The sequence below is a fragment of the Gymnogyps californianus genome, chromosome 11 (assembly GCF_018139145.2).
Source record: "Gymnogyps californianus isolate 813 chromosome 11, ASM1813914v2, whole genome shotgun sequence".
Classification (NCBI taxonomy): Eukaryota; Metazoa; Chordata; class Aves; order Accipitriformes; family Cathartidae; genus Gymnogyps; species Gymnogyps californianus.
Window position 1 is genome coordinate 1,053,265 of NC_059481.1, and position 19,669 is coordinate 1,072,933.

The 19,669-nt window shown below is 54.6% G+C and overlaps 1 protein-coding gene across 1 annotated transcript; it reads right to left on the bottom strand.

Moving 5' to 3' along the window:
* Positions 1 to 377: 377 nt before the first annotated feature.
* On the bottom strand, positions 378 to 17,759 carry SNX1 (sorting nexin 1). Its single transcript, XM_050903307.1, has 15 exons — positions 17,613 to 17,759; positions 12,924 to 13,026; positions 11,863 to 11,999; positions 10,484 to 10,550; positions 9,232 to 9,275; positions 8,091 to 8,232; positions 7,472 to 7,550; positions 6,640 to 6,715; positions 4,714 to 4,827; positions 4,466 to 4,559; positions 3,647 to 3,852; positions 2,109 to 2,252; positions 1,631 to 1,711; positions 1,109 to 1,180; positions 378 to 789 (listed from the first exon to the last, which is right to left on the bottom strand). Exons 1-15 carry the CDS (start codon positions 17,757 to 17,759, stop codon positions 739 to 741), a joined length of 1,557 nt encoding a protein of 518 aa, XP_050759264.1. The 3' UTR covers positions 378 to 738.
* Between the last annotated feature and the right edge of the window lie 1,910 nt (positions 17,760 to 19,669).

Below are 19,669 nucleotides of genomic sequence, written 5' to 3' on the forward strand. Positions count from 1 at the left end.
GCAGAAGAAGGGGCATCGGTTTTGATGAAACCCACGGCTGGGGGCTTGGTGGGGCAGGGATGGGGTTGAAGGAGCAAGAGCTGCCCCTTGGCCACGGGGGAAAGGAGCATCACAGCCCCCAAAGGCTCCACGCTGGCTTCTTGGGGGGGCCAGGTGCCCTGTCCCCCCCCCCAAATCCACACCAAGTGGGGCCACTACATAGCCCCGCTGAGCTCAGATCCTAAAAACAGCTCGGCTCCTGATTAAGCTTTGGCTTTCGGCCTTGCTGCAGGACGGGCGGCTGGGGCAGCGCCCGAGGTCACCCATGTCCCAGTCACAACAAGGCAGGATGCGGCCCTTACCCCTCCCAGTCCCAGCCCATCAACACACAGAGCCTGTTTGCCCTGATAGAAGTTTTATTACAGAATTTTAATGGCACTGCAGGAGTAAGATAGTCATTAGAGCCCTAAAACCCAGCCTGAAAAATATACATTTTACATATATCATGAACCTCCTGCTGCAGGTCTGGTCTTAAAGCAGGAAACTAGTTTCTCTTCAGTAAGAAAATATATGTTGCTAAATGAAAAATATACAGTTAGAAGAGTTACTGGCTTGCAAGCTGCTTGTCTGGGGGTTAAACCGCTACCAGCTCCAGAGTGTTTAACTAGGGTTCGTTCACATGTAAAAGAGGAAGAGGTATACTGTATATTAAAAAAAAAAAAAAGGCAAAGTTCAGGTACGCTCGTTTGCTCGGTCCGATTAAGAAATTGCCTTGGCTTCGGGTAGGAACGCTTCCCAGTACTTCACCAGCTGCGGAGAGGAGAGAGGGAGAGTCAGGAGCCTGCGGGCACTTTGCCAGCACAGTTCAAGCCCAGAGCACATGGAGAAGTGTTTTGGGGGGGCAGAAGCCCCTCCACAAGGCACAGCCCCCCCCCCCCCCCCCCCAAAGGCATCAAGGGGGATGCAATGCTTCTATTTTGCGCCCTGCTCCAGCCCGGGGGGGTTCATCCCTCCCCACACCTGGGGAGCAGGACGCACCCCCAGCGGGGGTTCATGCTCGAGGGGGGTATGAGCTCGCACTGCTGAGCTTCGAGAGGTAAAAACCACGGCAGGGGCTGGGGCTGCTCACCTGTTGCTGAGAGTTTAGTAACGTCTCAAGGTATTTAGTGACGTGGTTTCTGAAGTCCTTGGATTTCTCTTTCTGCAAGAGATGGGTGCAGGAGTGAGTACAAGGCTGAACAAACCCCCAGAACCCTCCGGCTTTTGGAGGGGAAGGAGAAACCACCAGGATTTTCCTGTTCCTCCTGGCGCCCCACGAAGAGACCAGCACAAGAGCCTGAGATGCTGAGGATGAAGCTCATCTCCGGCCACAGTATGATGGCTCAGAGGATCTTTGCCCACCCACCTTCATTTTAACGGATACGCTTCTCTGCGGAGAAGCCCCCTCTTAGCCAAAAGACATCAGCTCTGCCCGTGGTAGCGATGCCCCAACTCACACGTGTCCGGATTCACAAATACTGCCAAGCGCTGTACTGGGAGCGGGGTCAGGAGCCAAGGTGACCCTCGGCTAGCCCAGGCTGGTGTTCCCAGCCAAGGCACATCGAGGCCAACCAGCTGGAGGGTCACACGCCGAGGGCTGGGCCAAACGTACCTCAAACCGTATCACTTCCTTGCGGATGACAGCAGAAATCCGTTCAAAGTCCCTTTCGTATTGTGTCACACGAGACTCCCACTGCAGAGAGAGGAAGCGTGCTGTTTCCAGGGGAGGGGAGGTGAAGCAGCCCTCGCTCCCCTCTCCAAGCGGTTTCGTAGCCACGACTGTTCACGTGAGAGGCGCTGCCGGAGCAGAGCCCGGCATTTCTGGTCCTCGCCGCCACGGCGAGCTCCGTCGCCTGCTTGCTGCAAGCTCAGCAAGGAAGTCACGGGAGGTGCGGCCTCCTTGCAGCTTTTGTGGCTTCCTGTGGGGCTTGTTCAAGGCTGGCTTATCCCTTGATGCAAGTTTGGCAATAGATACCTGTCCCTTCAGCTCAAAAGGGTCCCCCTTCTCAAAAGGTCCCCTTCTTACTGCTCAGCAGCAGAGCACGGAGGGAAGGAGCTGAGCAGAGACCCCGGCACTCCTCATTCCCTACCTCCGAGATCTCCTCTTTGGCCTGCTGCAGCTTGTCGGGTTTGTTGGCCCAGAGCAACCTGGCCTCCATCTCCCTCTTCTTCTGCAGCATGGTCTGGGCGTCCTGCCACCGCTGCCAGGTCTTCATGCGCTGGTCAAAGGCTCCCTGAAAGGAAGGAGCAGAGACTGAGCTCCGCTCCGCCGCCACACCAGGAGCAGCGGGCAGCTGCAAGGAGCTCTGCTGACAGTGACAACGGCGCCTTTGGCAGGGGGGACATCTGCTAACGGCAGAGCTGCTTCATCAGCGACGTCCTGGACCCATCTCAGTGTAACCAAAGCTGAGCCAGAACATGGGCTGCTCTACTAGCAAAGGAGCCCAGGCGCAACATCAACCAACTCACGCTTCAGGAGCGGCTTTGGGGCCTCGCTCCGTACAGGGCCGGCAGCACCGGATTTGCCCACCTGCTCCGGGGTTTGGTAGGAGAGAGTCATCGGAAAAGCTCCAGCTACGCACACGGTTCGGCGCAAGCCTGGACAGGCCTGAGGCCACCTACCAAACTGGAAGTATCCCAAGCACAACATCTAGCTCATCCCCAAGCTCTGCTGCCTGCCCACTTCAGTCCTGCCGTCAAGAGCGGCCAGTGCAAGGAGGTGCCTTTGCCCGTCCCACGCTGGATCTCCAGCAGCAGCTCACAGGCATCTGCCAGGAGGCCAGATGATTTTTAGCAGGCTTCCAAATCACCAGCCCCAGCAAGGAAGACCCCATGAGGCTTCTGAACGCGTCCAGCCAGATTGTGGGGAAGAGCTAGAAAAGCAGAAAGCAGTGTCTGATAGCCTGGTCAGAAGGACAGAGCAGCCAAGAGATGGGTAAGGTCTGAGGCAACGCTAGGGCTCCTTACCACATCATCTCAGGTAAGTCTTATTACCTCCAGCACTATCAGTGATCTTGGTCCTGCTCTGGAGCACCCACCACACCTCCCAGTACAGACTGGCAGACCAAGGAGGCTGGTGCCTACTCACTAGGCTGTGTTCTGGCCTCTGTAGCCTCCAGAAACAACTGCTCAGAGGCAGAACGTGTTCGGGGCAGGAACGAGTCAGCCTGCCAGACTTGCAGCTAACTTGGGACTGGTTTCTTTCAGCCTCCAGCAAGGAGGCCAGTACACCAGGCAGGCTGCATGGACTTGAAGACTCAAGCTCTTCCCCAGTAGGCGCTTGGGAGACCTACTCCAACACCCAGATCGCAGGTTATCAGCTCACAGCCTCTGCAGTAGCCACAGCTTTCACCTCTGGAAGGGTTGAGGCCACCTACAAGCCATGAACTTGCTCTACATCCCCCCTGTAGAAGAGCAGCACAGCCAGGCCTCACCTACCCCACTTTTCCCATCTAACCACTCCAACACGTGCACAACCGGACAAGCAGCAAGTTTGCCCTCTGCCTGGAGAGGTCACAGGCATGTCATGCCCTGTGCGTGAATTTAGAAGACCAGCTGTCTCCTGGCACGCCTAAGCCTAAGATCGGTACTAGGACCAGCCTAGAACTTGCCCCAAAGGAGTGCTTACCCTCACAACTGAGAGAAGGCGGATGTAGTCTCCCAGGAGCTCGGCCAGGAGGAAGAAGTCATTGTTAGCCTGTTCCTGGTGTAGCTGTTCAATCTTCTCTTCCACCTCAGCCAGCTGGGACAGCGCTCGGGACAGGGCCGTGTTGTCCTCCGAGCTCCCCAGCATGGCCAGACTCTTTGCAAACTGGGCTGTATTCAACGCTAGCTCTGGTGAACGGAATAAGAGAGTCAACCGATGGGTCTCGCTACACCGGGTGCTCTGCAAGTAAAGCCCCAGCCTAGAGTTCAGCCCAAGGAGCTGCTTTTCTGTAGCCCCAGGAGACATCAGCTGGAAGAGCCAGCACTGTCTCGGTCAGAGCTGGCAGCTTCTGCAGCACGGCGAGAGGAGGGCTAGGCAACTCCGGCCCCGGAGGAGAAGGGAAGCAGCAGAGTGGGAGGACAGGCGTAGCTTTGCAGAAGTCAGCCAAAACATGCAGAGGAAGAAAAACATCCCTGCTCCCTGCCAGAGGACAGCTCGGAATTAGTAATAAGATCAGCTCTGCTCAGGTTTGCTACGGCAGCCTTCATCCAGCAGGACACTGGTTCACTTCAACACCGTCATCCTAAGCTTGTAGGGCTGGACAGAAGAGGTGGGATTACCGTTTTACTTCTGTCTCCCATGATGAAGAGACTGAGAGTCCTTTATAGTAAGGAAGCACTGTCCTATCTTCTCAGAAGCGCCTCCTGGGACACCCGCGCACCGGTGACCTCCAGTCAGGCACCGCACAAGGCTTAACTGTTAGGGGCCAAGCTACAGAGCGAGCGGTACCAAGCCTGTTACCTTTCCTGTGGTTCACTAGCGTTTCGACGACAGCGTGCAACTTCCGTAGCCGCTGGTCCTCGCACTCCACCTCCTGCAGCTTCTCCTCGAACCACTGAAACGGGTAAACCCAGAGCTAATTCCCACAGACGGCATCGCTGCGGGGCTGCGGAGCTTTCCTCGCGTCTCACACCCAAAGCTTTGAGCTGAGGAGAGCACGCAGCTCCGGAGCGAGGACGAGGACAGCCCAGAGGTTTCCTAATACTTACTATGTCCGATTCATTCATCTTGATGGTCATTTTACTGACAGCATCCGTAGCTTTGTTAAACATCTTCAGTATTCCTGCTCCACTCAGGGTCTGGGTGCCTACTGCTCTCGGTAGCTATAAAGAAATAGAAAAGTTTGCTTTGCCAGGAGATAAAAGCAGCTTAGCGAGCAGCCCCCCCAGTGGCATCATTCTCCCTTGCAGGTCCCTTGACAGGCAGGGTTTCTCTGCCCACAGCAACATGTGCGACACAGCTACTGCAAAGGATTAGCCAGACACCGCCCGAGCGGTGGCACAGCCTGTACGGTATTTCCAATAACGGGACCGGAGGGGTTTTCAAACAAATGAGGAGTTCCTAAACCTTACGCTGTACCTGAGGTCTACCTGTTCTGGTTGGCCAAGGTAACACAGATCTGTAAGAACCAGCCACGCTACTTGAATCCCTGAACTGAGGGCTGCCCAAGCTGCCACAGGTCACACAGGCACGTGGAAGTGCTTTGGAGCATCTCTCCAAAAGCTAGGAGCAGTTTGCACTGCTGAGGGACACTACAGTAGAGCGGTGCTTTGATGCTGGGAAATACTCTACACCAGCCACAACTATTTTCCAGACAGAGCTGCATCTGCTCAGCAGCAAAGCGAGGTGTTTCCATGATGTCTGCTCCTACATCAGAGCTCTCCGGCACAGCATTAGTGCTGGAATCACTCAGGCTAGGGTTTTCCCAGGGCTCAGCCTCTTTAAGAATAACTTCTCCACATCAGGTGCACAGTTGGCCATGATCACGCTCTCCTTGGAAGAGCAGGGACCACATCGGCCACACGTTTCAGTACAGAGCCGGTTCTCCCGTAACCTCTGAGCATCAGGCCAAGCCAGCACAGGACCCCCCCTCACCTCCAAACAGCAGGCTACACTCCTGTCCTGGATTTCGGAGAACAAAGACTACCCGTGCTCTCAACGTGCGCCCCCACCATGACGTATGCAGAGCTCTTTACGAGTGTTCAGTGCTTAGACAAGCACCGACACAGAAGAAAGAGTTCTGTTGTATTGAGATTGCGTGGCAAGGTTTTGGTAGCGGGGAGGCTACAGGGGTGGCTTCTGTGAGAAGCTGCTAGAAGCTTCCCCTACGCCCGACAGAGCCCATGCCAGCCGGCTCCAAGACGGACCCGCCGCTGGCCAAGGCCGAGCCCATCAGCGATGATAGTAGCACCTCTGGGATAACGTATTTAAGAAGGGGGAAAAGTTGCTGCGGAACAGCAACTGCAGCTGGAGAGAAGAGTGAGAATATGTGAGAGAAACAACTCTGCAGACACCAAGGTCAGTGAAGAAGTCAGTGGAGGACTGTCTCCCGTGGGAGGGACCCCACGCTGGAGCAGGGGAAGAGTGTGAGGAGTCCTCCCCCTGAGGAGGAAGGAGCGGCAGAGACAACGTGTGATGAACTGACCGCAACCCCCATTCCCCGTCCCCCTGCGCCGCTGGGAGGGAGGAGGTAGAGAATTCAGGAGTAAAGTTAAGCCCGGGAAGAAGGGAGGGGTGGGACGAAGGTGTTTTAAGATGTGGTTTTATTTTCTCATTATCCTTCTCCGATTTGATTGGCAATAAATTAAATTAATTTTCCCCAAGTCAAGTCTGTTTTGCCTGTGACGGTAATTACTCAGTGATCCCTGTCCTTATCTCGACCCACGAGCGTTTCGTTATACTTTCTCTCCCCTGTCCAGCTGAGGAGGGGAGTGATAGAGCAGCTTTGGTGGGCACGTGGCGTCCAGCCAGGGTCAGCCCACCACATCTGTTCTCATCATCACTGGGTAAGAGCTCTTACAGGGTTCTGCTGCTTCTCGCTGAGCTTTGAAGCGTCACGCCTCGTTAACTGCTTGCGTACCGTTTCCTTCTGCACTTCCAAGGTACTTGCAGCTACGTTATTCCACACTACTGACCTCCTCCTTTTCCAAGAACTCCCTCACGTCTGGGTCCTGCAGCATTGTCGGATGGCTGACCACTCTCCGTAGGTACCTGTGGAGAGGAACGCACCAACAGTTACTTTGGTTGTAGCAAACCTGGCTCCGAGCCATCACAGTGAGCTGCAACACGCTTGTTATTTACTCTGAAATGGCAGTTCGGTAGCTGGAAGTCAGGCCCAAGAAGCTGTTCTCATTCACTCACCGAGAGTCCTACCTCCCCGTGGACTTTAGTGAGACTAGCCTGCAAGACCAGACCTGCCAGACCTTTGATTAATACTTGCTATAGCAAGGAAGTTACTCGATACGCCAACTGATCAAGATCCAGCCTTACATCTTTTAACAACGACACTTCAACAGGTCTTTCAGAGGCTGAAGCTGGAGGGGATCAGCATCCCGGTGCTAACTACAACAGTCAACGCAAGCGGCAGAGCAAAGGCCACTTGTGGCTGTTTAGTTAGGGTGCAAGTTAGACAGAGATCGAGTTGTTTCTCACCTCATCCGCACTGTTTGTACAATTACTTAACACCCATATTTTTGGGCTCCTGAGACAGCTCAGTTTTTTCCCTGCCTTGTCAGTGAAGTTTGGCCAGATTTGGATCAAACACCAGCAGAGGCTTTTGAAGCAGGAGATTGTTTTACAGAGTCAAAGCAGCTCTCTGCAGTTGCAACTCTTCAGAGGCCTCCAGGTTTGCTGCAAACCTAGAAGCAGACGGCTTTTCTCATGTAGGGAGGAGAGTGCAGCCAGTCTGACCTTTCAGAGGTCCCTTGCTTGGTTCAGGCACGAGGGGATAGCTGTTGGGGTCTGTACCTCTCTAGAGCAGCCCGTCTTTTTTCTAGGAACTCTGCAGAGGAGGAGTCTTCTTTCCCAACTTTCACTTTGGTCATTCCTAGCACAGAAGGAAGATGCAATTAATGAGCTGCTTCAAACTCAACACACGAGGCAGCGTGGTTTGTTACAAAGTACACACTATCAGGGTGACAGGAGAGGAGAGGCATTTTACAACAGGAATTAGACCTTGCATCAGCAAGAGCTACTTGGAAATTTAAGATCTGCTTATACCTAACGTCTAGTAGAAGTCGACATCCAGAAAAAAGAGGCAAAGCAATGCCAGGCAAGACTGGAAGTGTTACAGGTCTGGACTCAAGTGAACAGCAATTCAGTGACAGCGCAGAAGATAAGGTTTTACCCTACATCAAGCAGATGTGGAGGCATCTGCGAACTCAAACAAGGCTTTAAGCCCAGAGCTCCAAGTATGGAACCAGAGCTTTGCCTGTGCCACAGAACCCAAATTATTTTCCACACCTGCTTCCCACGGCTGCTCCGCAGCTTCCCTCTCAGCTTTGAGGCTGGAGGCAGACCTGCCCTTCGGGCACAAAGCTGGCCATCAGAAGGACCAGCTCTAGCGCTCTGCACCTCCACCACTCACCTATGAGACTCTTCTCGGGCGGCGGAGGAACGATGAACCCATTTTGGGCATGCTTCTCCGACAACTTCTCATAGAGACCCAGAAAGTCACTGAACCTCCTTTTCACTGAAAACTGCTTGCTCCTGAACATTGGCATGCTCGTCTGGGGGAAGAGACGAGACTCGGATCAGACTCACCCAGGGAAGCTTGGCCCTGCCCGCACAGCCTCGCTAGCTCTATCTGCTGTCACTTCTGGGGATGAAGTACGACAGCTTGAGCTCCCCAAGATACGAGGAATGAACAGAGCAAGCTCCGGCCTAGGTTTTCAGCAACTTACCCCCTAACAGTTCTCCTTGGACCGAGCAGCAGTATTAATGCCAATAAATAACAGAGCAGCTGTTACTGCGGCCGCAGGCTGCTTGGGAAGCCCTGCCCATTGCCTAATCCCATCATCCCGGCTCCACACAGGAACAGGGACAGCTGTCAGGTCACACTTTATCACCTTAAGACTACAAGGGCCACCAGTGGCTTTTGGCTGTGTTTGCAGAGCAGGAGTGGAGGCTAATAAGTCCCCTAGTCCCCTTCACGCACCATCAGCTTCAGACCACAGGATGCCTGTAGTCCAGAAGCCGCTGCACAGACAGCTAGAAACAACTTTTTGCAGAGCTCAGAGCAGCACCCCAAAGGTCCAAGCAGGGTGGCAGCTGCAGAAGGCTCGATTTCTTGCGACTAGCCCTGACATGAAACTAGCTACAGCGTCAGCTCTTCAGCGAGAGCTGAGTTCAGGTCAGCTTAATCCGATGCGACCGTCAGCACAGAACCTTTAGCAACAGCCTCAGTGTCTGGGGCTCTCCCTAACAGATGTCCTTCCCGCTGCTCAGTCCAACGCTGAGCGTCAGTATCAGCCAGGACTGCAAAGAGGTAACTGGCTAAAAAGAAAAAAAGACAGTCTCCTTTCAAATAGATTCAAAACCTATTTCTCAGCTAGGCTCATCCTTTGATCTGTAGGGGTTGATTATAACTCCTGAATCCATGTAACAAGGCATTCAGACCTCCTGTCTATTTAGGTCACCACTGGCTTGGCTAAGAACAGACAATCCAGCTGCCTTCAAGCATGGAAAAATAATGGCACCCCATCTCAGGAGCGATGAGTTAGACATACCTGTGTTGACACTTTGTAGGCTACGTACGCATTCATGCCATCCCCTACGGAAAACAGAAACAAGGCATTAGTATCACAAGATCAGCACTTTCCACTGTCACCCGAATGCAAAGCACAAGGCTCCTGCAATCTCCTGGCCTTTGCCTGCCTCGGTGGTTCTGATCTTTGGCCTGATGGAGCCCCGAATCTTCACGCAGAACCACAGGCAGCATCTCACTGCGGGACCCTGGACTCCTGCCCACTAGGCATTTCCCCAACCTGACTGCTTAGCCCTCCTTTTACTTCCTAAGGCAGCCAACACTGACAATCACATGCTTGTTACACCGACAGCATTTGGGCTGACTCCACGCATCTGCTCAGCACGCAACAATTCGGTGGCTGTACAGCACATGAAGCAGTCTATTCAGAGGATGCAAGTCAGACAGCCCCTGGCTGCATGTGGTTGGATTCCGAAACATCACAGGCAGTTTTCTCCGGCTAACACAGAAATCTCCTTGTTTACCTGGTAGTTCAACTGAAGGGCATCCTCAGAGGTCTGACGCTACCCCTAATATACCTCTGCTTTACAAGTCAGCGCACCTCCCAGCTCCAGAGATCACAAGCCATGGCGTGAGAACAAGCTGCCACTCGTGAGGCTGCCCCGCTGGCTGGGATCAGATGTTACCTTGGGTTCTCTGCACCCCAGGGACTGCCACGTAGCTGGCCAAGTTCCTCTGACCCCCACTTTCAACAGAGAGAAACCTTCTTGCCTCTCTGTTTGAAGCCAGAGCTGCTTCCCTGGCAAGCACAGCTGCTAGGGAAGGCGCCAGAGCATGGAATAATACACTTCAAGTTTTAGGTTAAGGCAGTTTTGCCTCCCCCTTGCCAGCTGCGCACAGGACAGTGCTGCCTGGAGGTCAAGTCAAGTCGGTCACCACAGTTCCAGACACCAAGCTCTGCCGCGGCAAGCATCACCTTTCACCCTCCCAAAAAACCCACTCCTGGCTCCCTGCCTTTGAGGTCCCTGGCTTTCCAGAACCTGCTTCTGCCTCACTCATTTGCGACCTAGGCATTTTGCTTTGTGTAGCTTCATTTCTTCTAGATGTTGGAAGAAGTCTTGGAGAAGTTAGTCCGGGATCAAGTTTACGCTTGCAGAGACAGCTGGAAAGCCAGAGCTGTGGCACGTGGAGGCGATAGCTGCGTTCAGTCCTACTGTCAAGCCTAGCTCGTCTAACTGTGCTTCACTGTGCAGCAGGACAGGACGTTAACTCACCAACTTTCTCTGGGTCACTCACTCCTACAGTCAGCTCAAATTTGTCCTCCTGTTCCTCTTCTTCCAGCTGTTTGGAGTAAGCACACGAGGAGAGCAAGTTAAAACTGGAAAGCCAGGCTTCAAACCACCCCAAACCATGAAGTCCCATACATTACGGTGAGCTTCTCACACTGCCAAGGCATCTTTGGCACTTCAGTCTGGCCAAGGCCATTCTATAAAGCCCTTGAGCTTCTCACTTGCATCCAGGCTACGTGTTCCAAGGATCCCAAACTGGATTTGTCTTTACTACACCACTATCTGCACAGACTGAGGTACAAACTGCTCAGCCCCAAGGTGAAACTCTGCAGAGTCCAGCCTCAGCTCTGCACAAGGTAGTTACCTCCGGGCTCTTTTACATCATGATTTCAGTTCTCATCCAAAACAGCATAAGATACTGAACCTATGCAGAAGGTAAGTTGTACTGTGCAGGCACACGGGGACGGAGAGCCAGGATAGCAACAGGCAGACCCAGTGTGAACAGGTCTTTCCATCAAACCCTGCTTTGCTAAAGGCCAGCGGGCAGCTATACCAGCAGTACCGCCTCTGACAGACCACGGAGGTTTCAGGCTTGCTTAGCAAACATTGCAGTGCCTCGGTAGCGGAATGGTGTTAAAGGACTGGGCGAAGCACAGCTGAGACTGGCCTCAAACGGCCTTTGGTCTATGAACCTGAAGGTGACAGCTTATCGGTTCGCTGACCAGCTCAGCATCCTGGCCTAGTCCTGCATCGCTCCTTCACTTAAGCCAGTCTGAAGCCAACCTGAGACACTACTCCTGATGGCATTGCCGAGTCCGTCCTCATGAGCTCAGGGGTGCTTGGGGCAGAAAAGGAGCACGTTCCTTGTCTCCAAAATAGTTTCAGTCTCTCTACAGGAGAAAATCCAGATTTAGGCCAAGTACCACCTGATTAACTGAGCTTGGCAACCAGACTACAAGTTCCACTTAAGGACCCTGTGCTCTCATGTCACCCAGGAGACTGTTTCTTTTAAAACCATGGACAAGAGCAGCCATACCACTTGCCCCATCTGTGGCAATATAGCACACTAGAGCTCTGTGTCAGAGCTCAGACCCTCAGGACCAGATCACCCGCTTGCTATTTCAGCTTTGGAAGCAGTCTGCTCCACCACCCGAGCAAGAATGCCATCAGGCTGACCTGAACCCCACTTCAGCCATATCAGTCCCAGACTGATGGCCTGAGATGCAAGCCAGGGCATCCAATATGGCAATTACATTAATTGCATCATTTAAGATGCATGTTTACAACTAGGTAAACAGACAGGTTCCTGCCAATTACAGTCTGAAACCAGCAGGGCAAGTTGGAAAGCTCAGAGCAATTCTCACCTCCTCATAGCTCTTTGGAGGGTTTCTAGAAGAAGAGCTTGCAGCTACTTCTAATGAGGGGGCAGGATTGGATGCTTTGGCCAGTTCCTTCTTCTGGTTGTTTTGCGTGCTGTCTAGAGACAACTCTACAGTGGCATCTGTCAAGAGAAGTTTGCAAGGGTCAGCCTCTCTACTTTGAGTTTCTGGAAAGGTAATTTCAATATTCTCAGAGAGGTTCATGGGATCTAGGCAGTAACAATAGTCTTAATCAGCAAAAAAAAAAATCCATAGGGAGGAGACCTGTAAGCATTGGGAAGAGCACGGCTTAATGCATCTTCGCTGCAGTAAGAGCATTTGATCAACCCTGCTGGAGAACATTAAGTTAATCCAATGAACTTCTTATTCTAGAAGGAGCCAGGCATCACCTCCTTGCTGTGTGCTAGAGGAGCTGCACACTAGAACAGCTAAAGCCGAGCTGGATTTTCACACAGCGCGTAGGCCAGCCTGGAAGGTAGGCTCCTTCCCAGTACACTTCTCCACCCAGAGGAAGTAAAAACTTCCATCTGTTAGAAGGTGTCTCCAGAACTGACTCTCAGACGCCTCTGCCAGAGGTGTCCCACCATGCCAGGGCTGGGGAAGGTCTGACACTCTTCCTTTTCCCCTGCTGAGGGGTGTTACATTTCCTGTTCCTTGGGAACAGCCACGTCTCTAGTAGAGATGCTTCCTCCACCTGCATGGAGGGAGGAGAAGGTAGAGAACAAAAGTCTTAACTCTGAGAAGATACTCACCACCTTACATTTTAAGGCAACAAAACTAAAGCAAACCCCATTTTAATCCTCTTCAGCTTCCAAACAGTTAATCCTGCCACATGACTATGCTAGAGACCTGGAGGAAGCTACTCTGACCTTCCCAAAAACAACACCAGAGCTTAGTGCTTCCAGAGCAGACTGGAACACGAGTTTGAGATAAGGACCTGTGATAGTCCAGAAATATCCACAACCTGCATGTCACGTTTAAAAGCGGATCGCTCCAGGCTTAGAGTTCAGAAAGCTCCAACAAACACCCAGTAGATATAGACTCACCTGCAAATAAGTCCTGATCATCTTGCTCTACACGAACCCCGTTCTCTTTGGAGGTGCTGCTCACAGGGAGAAGAGATTCCCTTTTCAGCGGCGTGGGCTTGCTCTGTGGGAGAATTAAAAGCACATGAACAAGGGGTCATTTACACTGAGGAACAGAGGCTGGAGGACCAAACAGCTCACCTTCCTAGCCACTGCCACACAGGGTCACTACTACAAATCCCACGTGAGCAGAGTGGCCAGAGGACACCACAGACTGCTTCCCTTCCACCCATCCTCAAGCGTTACGATCTCTGCCAGCAAGGCTATACCAAGGCACCTGAGCCGTTAAGGACACCAAGTATCATGCGAAACCTCGTAGCCAGTTTCAGCCCTGATTTTTAGCAGAACAGGAGCAGCTGGCAGGTCACTGGGACGTGCCAGCCCACAGGTCGGGTGCCACAGCCCCAGTCCTTCTGCTACAGGTGTCAGGAGCAGTTGAGTACACGCAAGTGCTCCTGTTCACAACACCCATAACACTCCCAGCCACGCCATTTCCACGTAGCGACTTGCACACCAGCACTAACACCACATCAAGGCAGTGATCCGTAGCGATCCAAGCACACTGCCAACAGGAGATCCCTTGGGAAAGCCAAGCTGTCACTCCTGGCAGCAGAGACCTGTGGCGATTTGTTCGCCCGAAGGCAAGACGCTGGGGACCACGGGAGCCTTGTCAGCAGCTTAACTTGTGCTAGCAGTTCAACCGCCACCACAAGCCAAGCTGCCCTTCCCCAGAGGGCTGGTTAGGGCCTGCAGGAAGGCAGCCGGGCCACGCTTTAATGCGGCAGCTCACTCCCATTCCAAGTGGTGCCAGAGGAGCTCACGGACTCCGCTGCCCTGGCACTGCCAGGAACCAGCTTCACGGAGCCGCACCGTCCCCTGCTACAACACCCAGAGACAAGGCTGTCACAGCTGGGCTAAAGCCAGGCATGGCTCTCTGTGTTTTGCAAAGCGATGCTGGCAAAGTCTTGCACACCACACTTTGCGACCCAAAGCTCGTGCTCCCCACGTACGGTTCGGCCAGGACAAACCAGCCCCAAGCCCCAGGGCCGGGACTTACAACACAGCTGATCCTGCCACAGCAAACAGTCCCTTGGGCACACAGCTTTGCTGGGGGGGACTGTCCTGGCTACTGGGAGCAGGCTTGGGGAGAAGCTGAAAGCCCACCTGAGAGCTTGTACGCCAACCAGTCCACCACACCAGAAGGCAGAGCTATTTCTGCATTCCTGCTGCAGGCAAACGCTATGGACACTGGCATCACAAATCATCCCTCATTTTGCAGGCAGACAAGCAAGTACAAGTTATTCCAAGCAAGGATCAGACAGCAAGCGCTATTCTTTAACGTCTTAGCAGAGAACAGAACAGGTCTTTGATGGCCAGTAAATGGAGCACTATTAGCAGCGACTCCAAACCGACACGCTCCTTGGCACTTTCTTCTGCAAGGAAACATCATCGGTTCCTACTGCTCCTGAAGGAGCAAAGTGGTGTTAACACAGCTCCTCTTTGAGGTGGGCTCAAGTCTTTGGGTACGTAAAACACCAGTGCTGTTTGATGGTGAGTCCTCCCGTATTTTAGGATGTTTTCCTGAAGGAGAAAGCTGGGACCACTCCCAGCTTGGATCACGACAGTTATAGGCATGAGCTACATTTGCTACTGATGGAGAGTGGGGAGCAGAGAGACCCAGGCCAAACATCACACCCAGACCCACCCCAGGGTCCTTCAGATTGGCACCCAAGCCAACAAGAGTGCTACCACCACAGGGACCTCTTCCAGCCAGCAGCCAAGCCAACAAGAGGGCTACTACCACCAGTGACCTACATTAGGAATATTTGTAGCAGGTCTCATTCAGATCCTCTGCTTCTGCAGGAGCTCTTCAAGCTGGTAAAGAAACCCGACTCTACATGGACAAGGTAAGGTGGGCTCTGAAGTTTCCCTAATGAGTCTCCTGGCTCTCAAATGCAGAAAAGGGCTATCTGCTTTTCTACTGTGACCAGTTCTCAGTTTGCCTTAAATGTAGTTTCTAAGACCATGAGAGTACCACACCCTCTTCCTACTTCTCCATCTGCTACTACAGAAGAGCCACGGCCTCTTTTAGATCAGCCCATGACACAACACCCGCCATCTCAGAGGCCTGATTTAGTGTACCCCGACCATCACACGTGCAGACAGAAGCTCCCTAGGTCCCCCAGCGAAAGCCTGATGCTTACCACGGGGAAGCGGACCTCATGTCAGAAGAGCTGGCCCTTGAGAGCATCCCTAGAGAGGACTGTGGTCACACAGGGATCCAACCTTCGTCAACAGACAGATGAGGTCCAGCTCCGGTTATATCTGTGTCTGACCCAAACAATTCTTTGCTGGCTACTGTATGACGGCTAAGCGCTGTCAAGCCACTTGAACGCCAGCAGCCGGGTGGATCTGCCTCACCAGCCCGACTCCCCTGCTTCACAGAAAGTGTTTTGCTAATGCTCAAGGGCAGACAGACAAGCAAAGCCACCGGGTCACACAGAAGAGCCGAGTATTAGTTATGACAGTTGCTTCAACAACACCACCAAGCACCTGATAAGCTGCTTTAGCTTAACAGACTCCAGTTTCAGCGAAGGGACACTTTATTTGCATGAAAGCCCGCAGCAGTTGGCACTCATCCGTTTTGGGAGGCTGCCTCCACCACAAAGCAACGAGCCACCTATTACATTGTCCAGTTCTTCAGTGAAGAAAGGTCCCGAGAAGTTCAAGACCATCACCATGCCCTCGTGCCAGCCAGGGGTACCAGCATCCTCCTCTTGCAAGGCCAGGGTTGCACTTTCCTGTATTATTTTCAAAACATACAACCCCACTGCTCTGTTTTGCCCAGGCCAATGTGAGAGTTTCATCCTCACAAGCTCATGCAGGGCAGAATCTACCCACATCTCCCCAAATCTGCCTTGTTCCCTGCTGCGAAGCCACCAGCAGAAGACAGCCTGCTGCTGAGTGAGCATGGCTCAAGGACACCAGGGCAGCACCAGGCCAGGAGCTCCACCAGAAACGGGGCAGAGACAGCTCCAGCTTTGTGCCGGTGGCAGGAGAAGCTTGTCCGGGCCAGCTCCGTTCCCAGCAGCAGGCAGGTTCGCATGTTCACGGCCATGGTCCCCTGCTTAAGGCCTCCCTGAGCCCAACCCAGGGAAAACATCAGGGCTGGGAAACTGCAGACAGGGAAAGGTTTCTGGAGAGCTTCCTGCCAGAGACACCAACTCCTCCTGCCCTGCCAGCAGGAGCAGGCAGGCTGGAAAAAGCCTGGGCGAGGCAGGCAGAGGCCACGGTGTCAGCCCTCGCAGGGGACAACGCGACCAGCCTCAGCTCGCAGAGCTTAGGAAATCAACCCTAGTACCTGCAGCGTTCAAGCAACCAGCCTGCTGGAGGAGCCAGCTTCTGCAGCCACTCTAGCAGAGATCCTCGCTCGGTGCGGATGCCGAACCCAAGAACCTGAGGCCAGCAGCTGGCTGGGGAGGGATTCAGCTTGGGAAAGCACCAGCCAGTGTTTCAACTCTCCTCCTGTCTGCTGGTCACTATCTGGAGCAAACACCGGCACAGCTGGCCAAAGCTGCCATGAGTTAACGCCGACAGCCTTCAACAACCAGGGATTCACGCACAGGAGACCATTAGAAACAAGAAAAGGCGCTGAAACCCTTCACCATTCACACCTCCACCTTCAGCGGGGAATTTGTGCAGCAACACAGTAACCTAGTTTGCTGAACAAGTACCACTAAACCTTCCTAGACCCTCCTGCAGCAAATTGTGCCAGTACAAGGCAATGGAGGTCACCGCGGTGTTGGCGAGCCTCCTCACCGTGAGCGGGGGACATCGGACGCCTCCTGTCATCTCGACCCTTGCTACACGCAGGGGTTCATCCCCCCAACACCAAACCGAAGGCAGCAAGCACCACATCAGCCACACCAACACCCTCTGGATGTTGTGGGGACAAGAGCTGATGCTGGGAGAAGGAAGACCGGGCTTTTCCCCGTGAAGTCTCACAACCTGCGCAGCAGTGACGCTGAGCTGTGGCTGCCACCAGGTTTGAAACCAGCGAGGTGGCCCACTCACAAGTTACTCTGACCCTCATCTGGGGGGGTACCGAGAAGCAGGCAGCTGCCGCCAGCACCGTGCCCCAGTCACGCAGGAATATCTTCACACTGACAGGCTCCTTCAAGACACTTGGGTTCTGCAAGAATTGACAGGTTATAACCCCGGGGAAACAGGGACCAGCCTGGCACGAGCCGTTTCACAGTCCTGCAGCCAAGGGAGCCACCTGCGACCCCAGGGCCTGCTCCCTGACCCCCGGGCACCCACCTGGCCCCCACAGCACCCCCCTCCACAGCCACCCGAGGCGCTTGAGGTGCTCTTGGGGAGGGAGGAGGTGCCAGGCTCCCCGCAGGGACAAGAACCGAGAGGCATCTCCCCCCCCCCCCGTTTTATTTTGGGGGGTTTTGGGGGTTTCCTCCTTTTTTTAACCAAACCCGGAGGATGCCACGCCGCTGCCTGCAGGCACCGGGCCGCCCCCTCAGAGAAGGGCCCACCTGCAGGCACCGCCGGGCCCGGCCCCGCAGCTCCTCCCTCACAGCCGCCCCAGGCCTACCCCCGGGGCGCTCCCCCCCTCCCCACACCGCGGCCCGCACTCACGGTGCCGGTAAAGATGTCCTCGCCCTCCGTGTCGCTGTCAGCCGCCCCCGGCGCGTCGCTGTCACCGCCGTGGGGCTCGGGGAAGGGCGGGGGGCGGCGCTCGGCAGGGGAGGGGGAGCGGGAGCCGCAGGCGCCGCCCGACGCCATGTCCGCGCTGCCGCCGCCGCCGCTTCCGCCTGCGACAGCCGCGCCGGAAACCGCCGCCGCCGCCTTAACCCGCCGGGGGGCGGGGGGGGGGCGGGGGGGGCGGGCAGCCACCGGATTGGGCGGAGCCTCCGCCTGCCCCGCCCTCTCCCGCCAGGGGGAGCCAATGACCTCCGCCGTTTTCCTCCGCTGGCAGGCGTCGCTCCGTCCCCGTGGAAACGGCCGCGAGCCTGGCGGGTGGGCGGTGAGGGGGGGGTGTCCCTCAACTGAGGGGACCCAACCGAGACCCAGTGCCCCAGCCGAGATGGCCGCCAACCCCTCGATGCCCTGACCCAGACGCCACGGTGCCTTTGATGTCCCAACCAAGATGGCCACAGTCCTCTCCGTGCCCCAGCCGCCCTCCCTGGGATACCTGAACTCTGGGGCAGTCACTGTCCCCTCCTCAGTGCCCTGACCAAGATGGCCGCGGTCCCCTCGACACCGCGACCGGGACAGCCGCCATCCTCTCCACACCTGGACCGGGATGGCCGCCTGTTCAGCGCAAGGGTTTTCAGGAGCATCCCAAGAGAGGTGACGCTGCCACAAACCACCTCGATCCCTCTTTCTCCCCACCTTTGGTTTCTCCCCGAAACATCCAGTAATAAGTCTTGTGCAAGCCCAAAATACTCTTCCCTGCATCCCAGGATAAGTCCCATACCCTGAAGACATCCCAGGATGAGCCCCATAACCCCCAAGACATCCCAGGATGAGCCCCGTACCCTGAAGACATCCCAGGATGAGCCCCATACCCTGGAGACAGTGACCACCCTTGGTCCAGTCGCTCACTCATGGTGATGGGTCACCACCACCCCATGGGGCTGGTGGTTCTTCGGGACAGTGCCACGAGGAGCCGGGCAGGGCAGGAGGTAAAGCAGAGCCGGGTGAGACACCCTGGACTTTCATCAGCTTTGGGTCAACGGAGAAGATCCCAATGTGGATAAACCAGATGGGGTCCCTGACCTGCCGGACACCCCTCAGCTGAATTAATTCACCGGGTGGTGCTCCAGGGAGAGGGTCTCTTTCTCCAGGTGGGAAGCGCCGAGGGGAGCTGCTGGGTGGTGTGGGTCCCTCGGCTGTGGGTGAGTAACCAAAAGAGACGGATTTCCCTTCTTGTGTCTCAGCTGTTTCCTGCAACAAAGCAGCAAAGTCCAGTAGAAACTCCAACCCTTCTACGTTGGAGCATTTGGGTTCGTACGTGATTGCAACCATGTTGTGCTTTTTTCCTTCGTCAGTGCTGGCTTTCAGGTGAGGAGCGCTCGCGCTTGGTCTGCACTCTGCTCCCTTGCCAGCCGAAAACATAACACAGCTTATCCTTATCTTGAAGGACTCGCTGGTGTCCTCCTCTCTTCCTGCAAATCAGCAAGCAGCTGCTAGTTCCCTTCTGTCTGAAATTGTCTCTAGGGTTTGTAGTGGCAAGGTCCATCCTTTTGCTTGCAGATGGGTCACCACGCAGGTATCCTCCCAGATTGCCTCGGTGGGTTGGAAACTATAGGTTTCACCCTGATCACAACCTGCCAGCGTCACTCTTTTGAAGTGACATAGCAGACGATGGCTAGGGATGCGTAGGGATGAACATAACTGTCCTAAAGAAGAGCTTTCCAACAATAAAGTGTGAGGACCAAGTGGAGAAGGCTTTGAACCTGCTTTTGGCAAACCTGATTTTGAGGGCAGAGAAAAGGCTGAGGCTGCAGGACACCAAGATGAGCAGGGGAGGCATCAGGATGACAAAGGCAGCTGCCAGAGTGATCTGGAGCTCCTTCCTACTGAACCTCGCACCCTTTTAGATGATTGACAGGCTACACCCTGCCTCTAGCACGAAGGGCAGGAGCCCCCCCAGGTCCTGCATCGCATCTGCGGCCTCTCTTGTCTCTGTA

Coding starts and splice junctions, on each gene's coding strand:
- SNX1 (XM_050903307.1), bottom strand. CDS start 17,759: ATGGCGTCGGGCGGCGCCTGCGGCTCCCGCTCCCCCTCCCCTGCCGAG. Junction 2,253..3,646: donor GCCTTCTCTCAGTTGTGAGG/GTAAGCACTCCT, acceptor CCTTCCTTTCAG/GGAGCCTTTGACCAGCGCAT. Junction 1,712..2,108: donor CCAAAGAGGAGATCTCGGAG/GTAGGGAATGAG, acceptor CTCTCTCTGCAG/TGGGAGTCTCGTGTGACACA.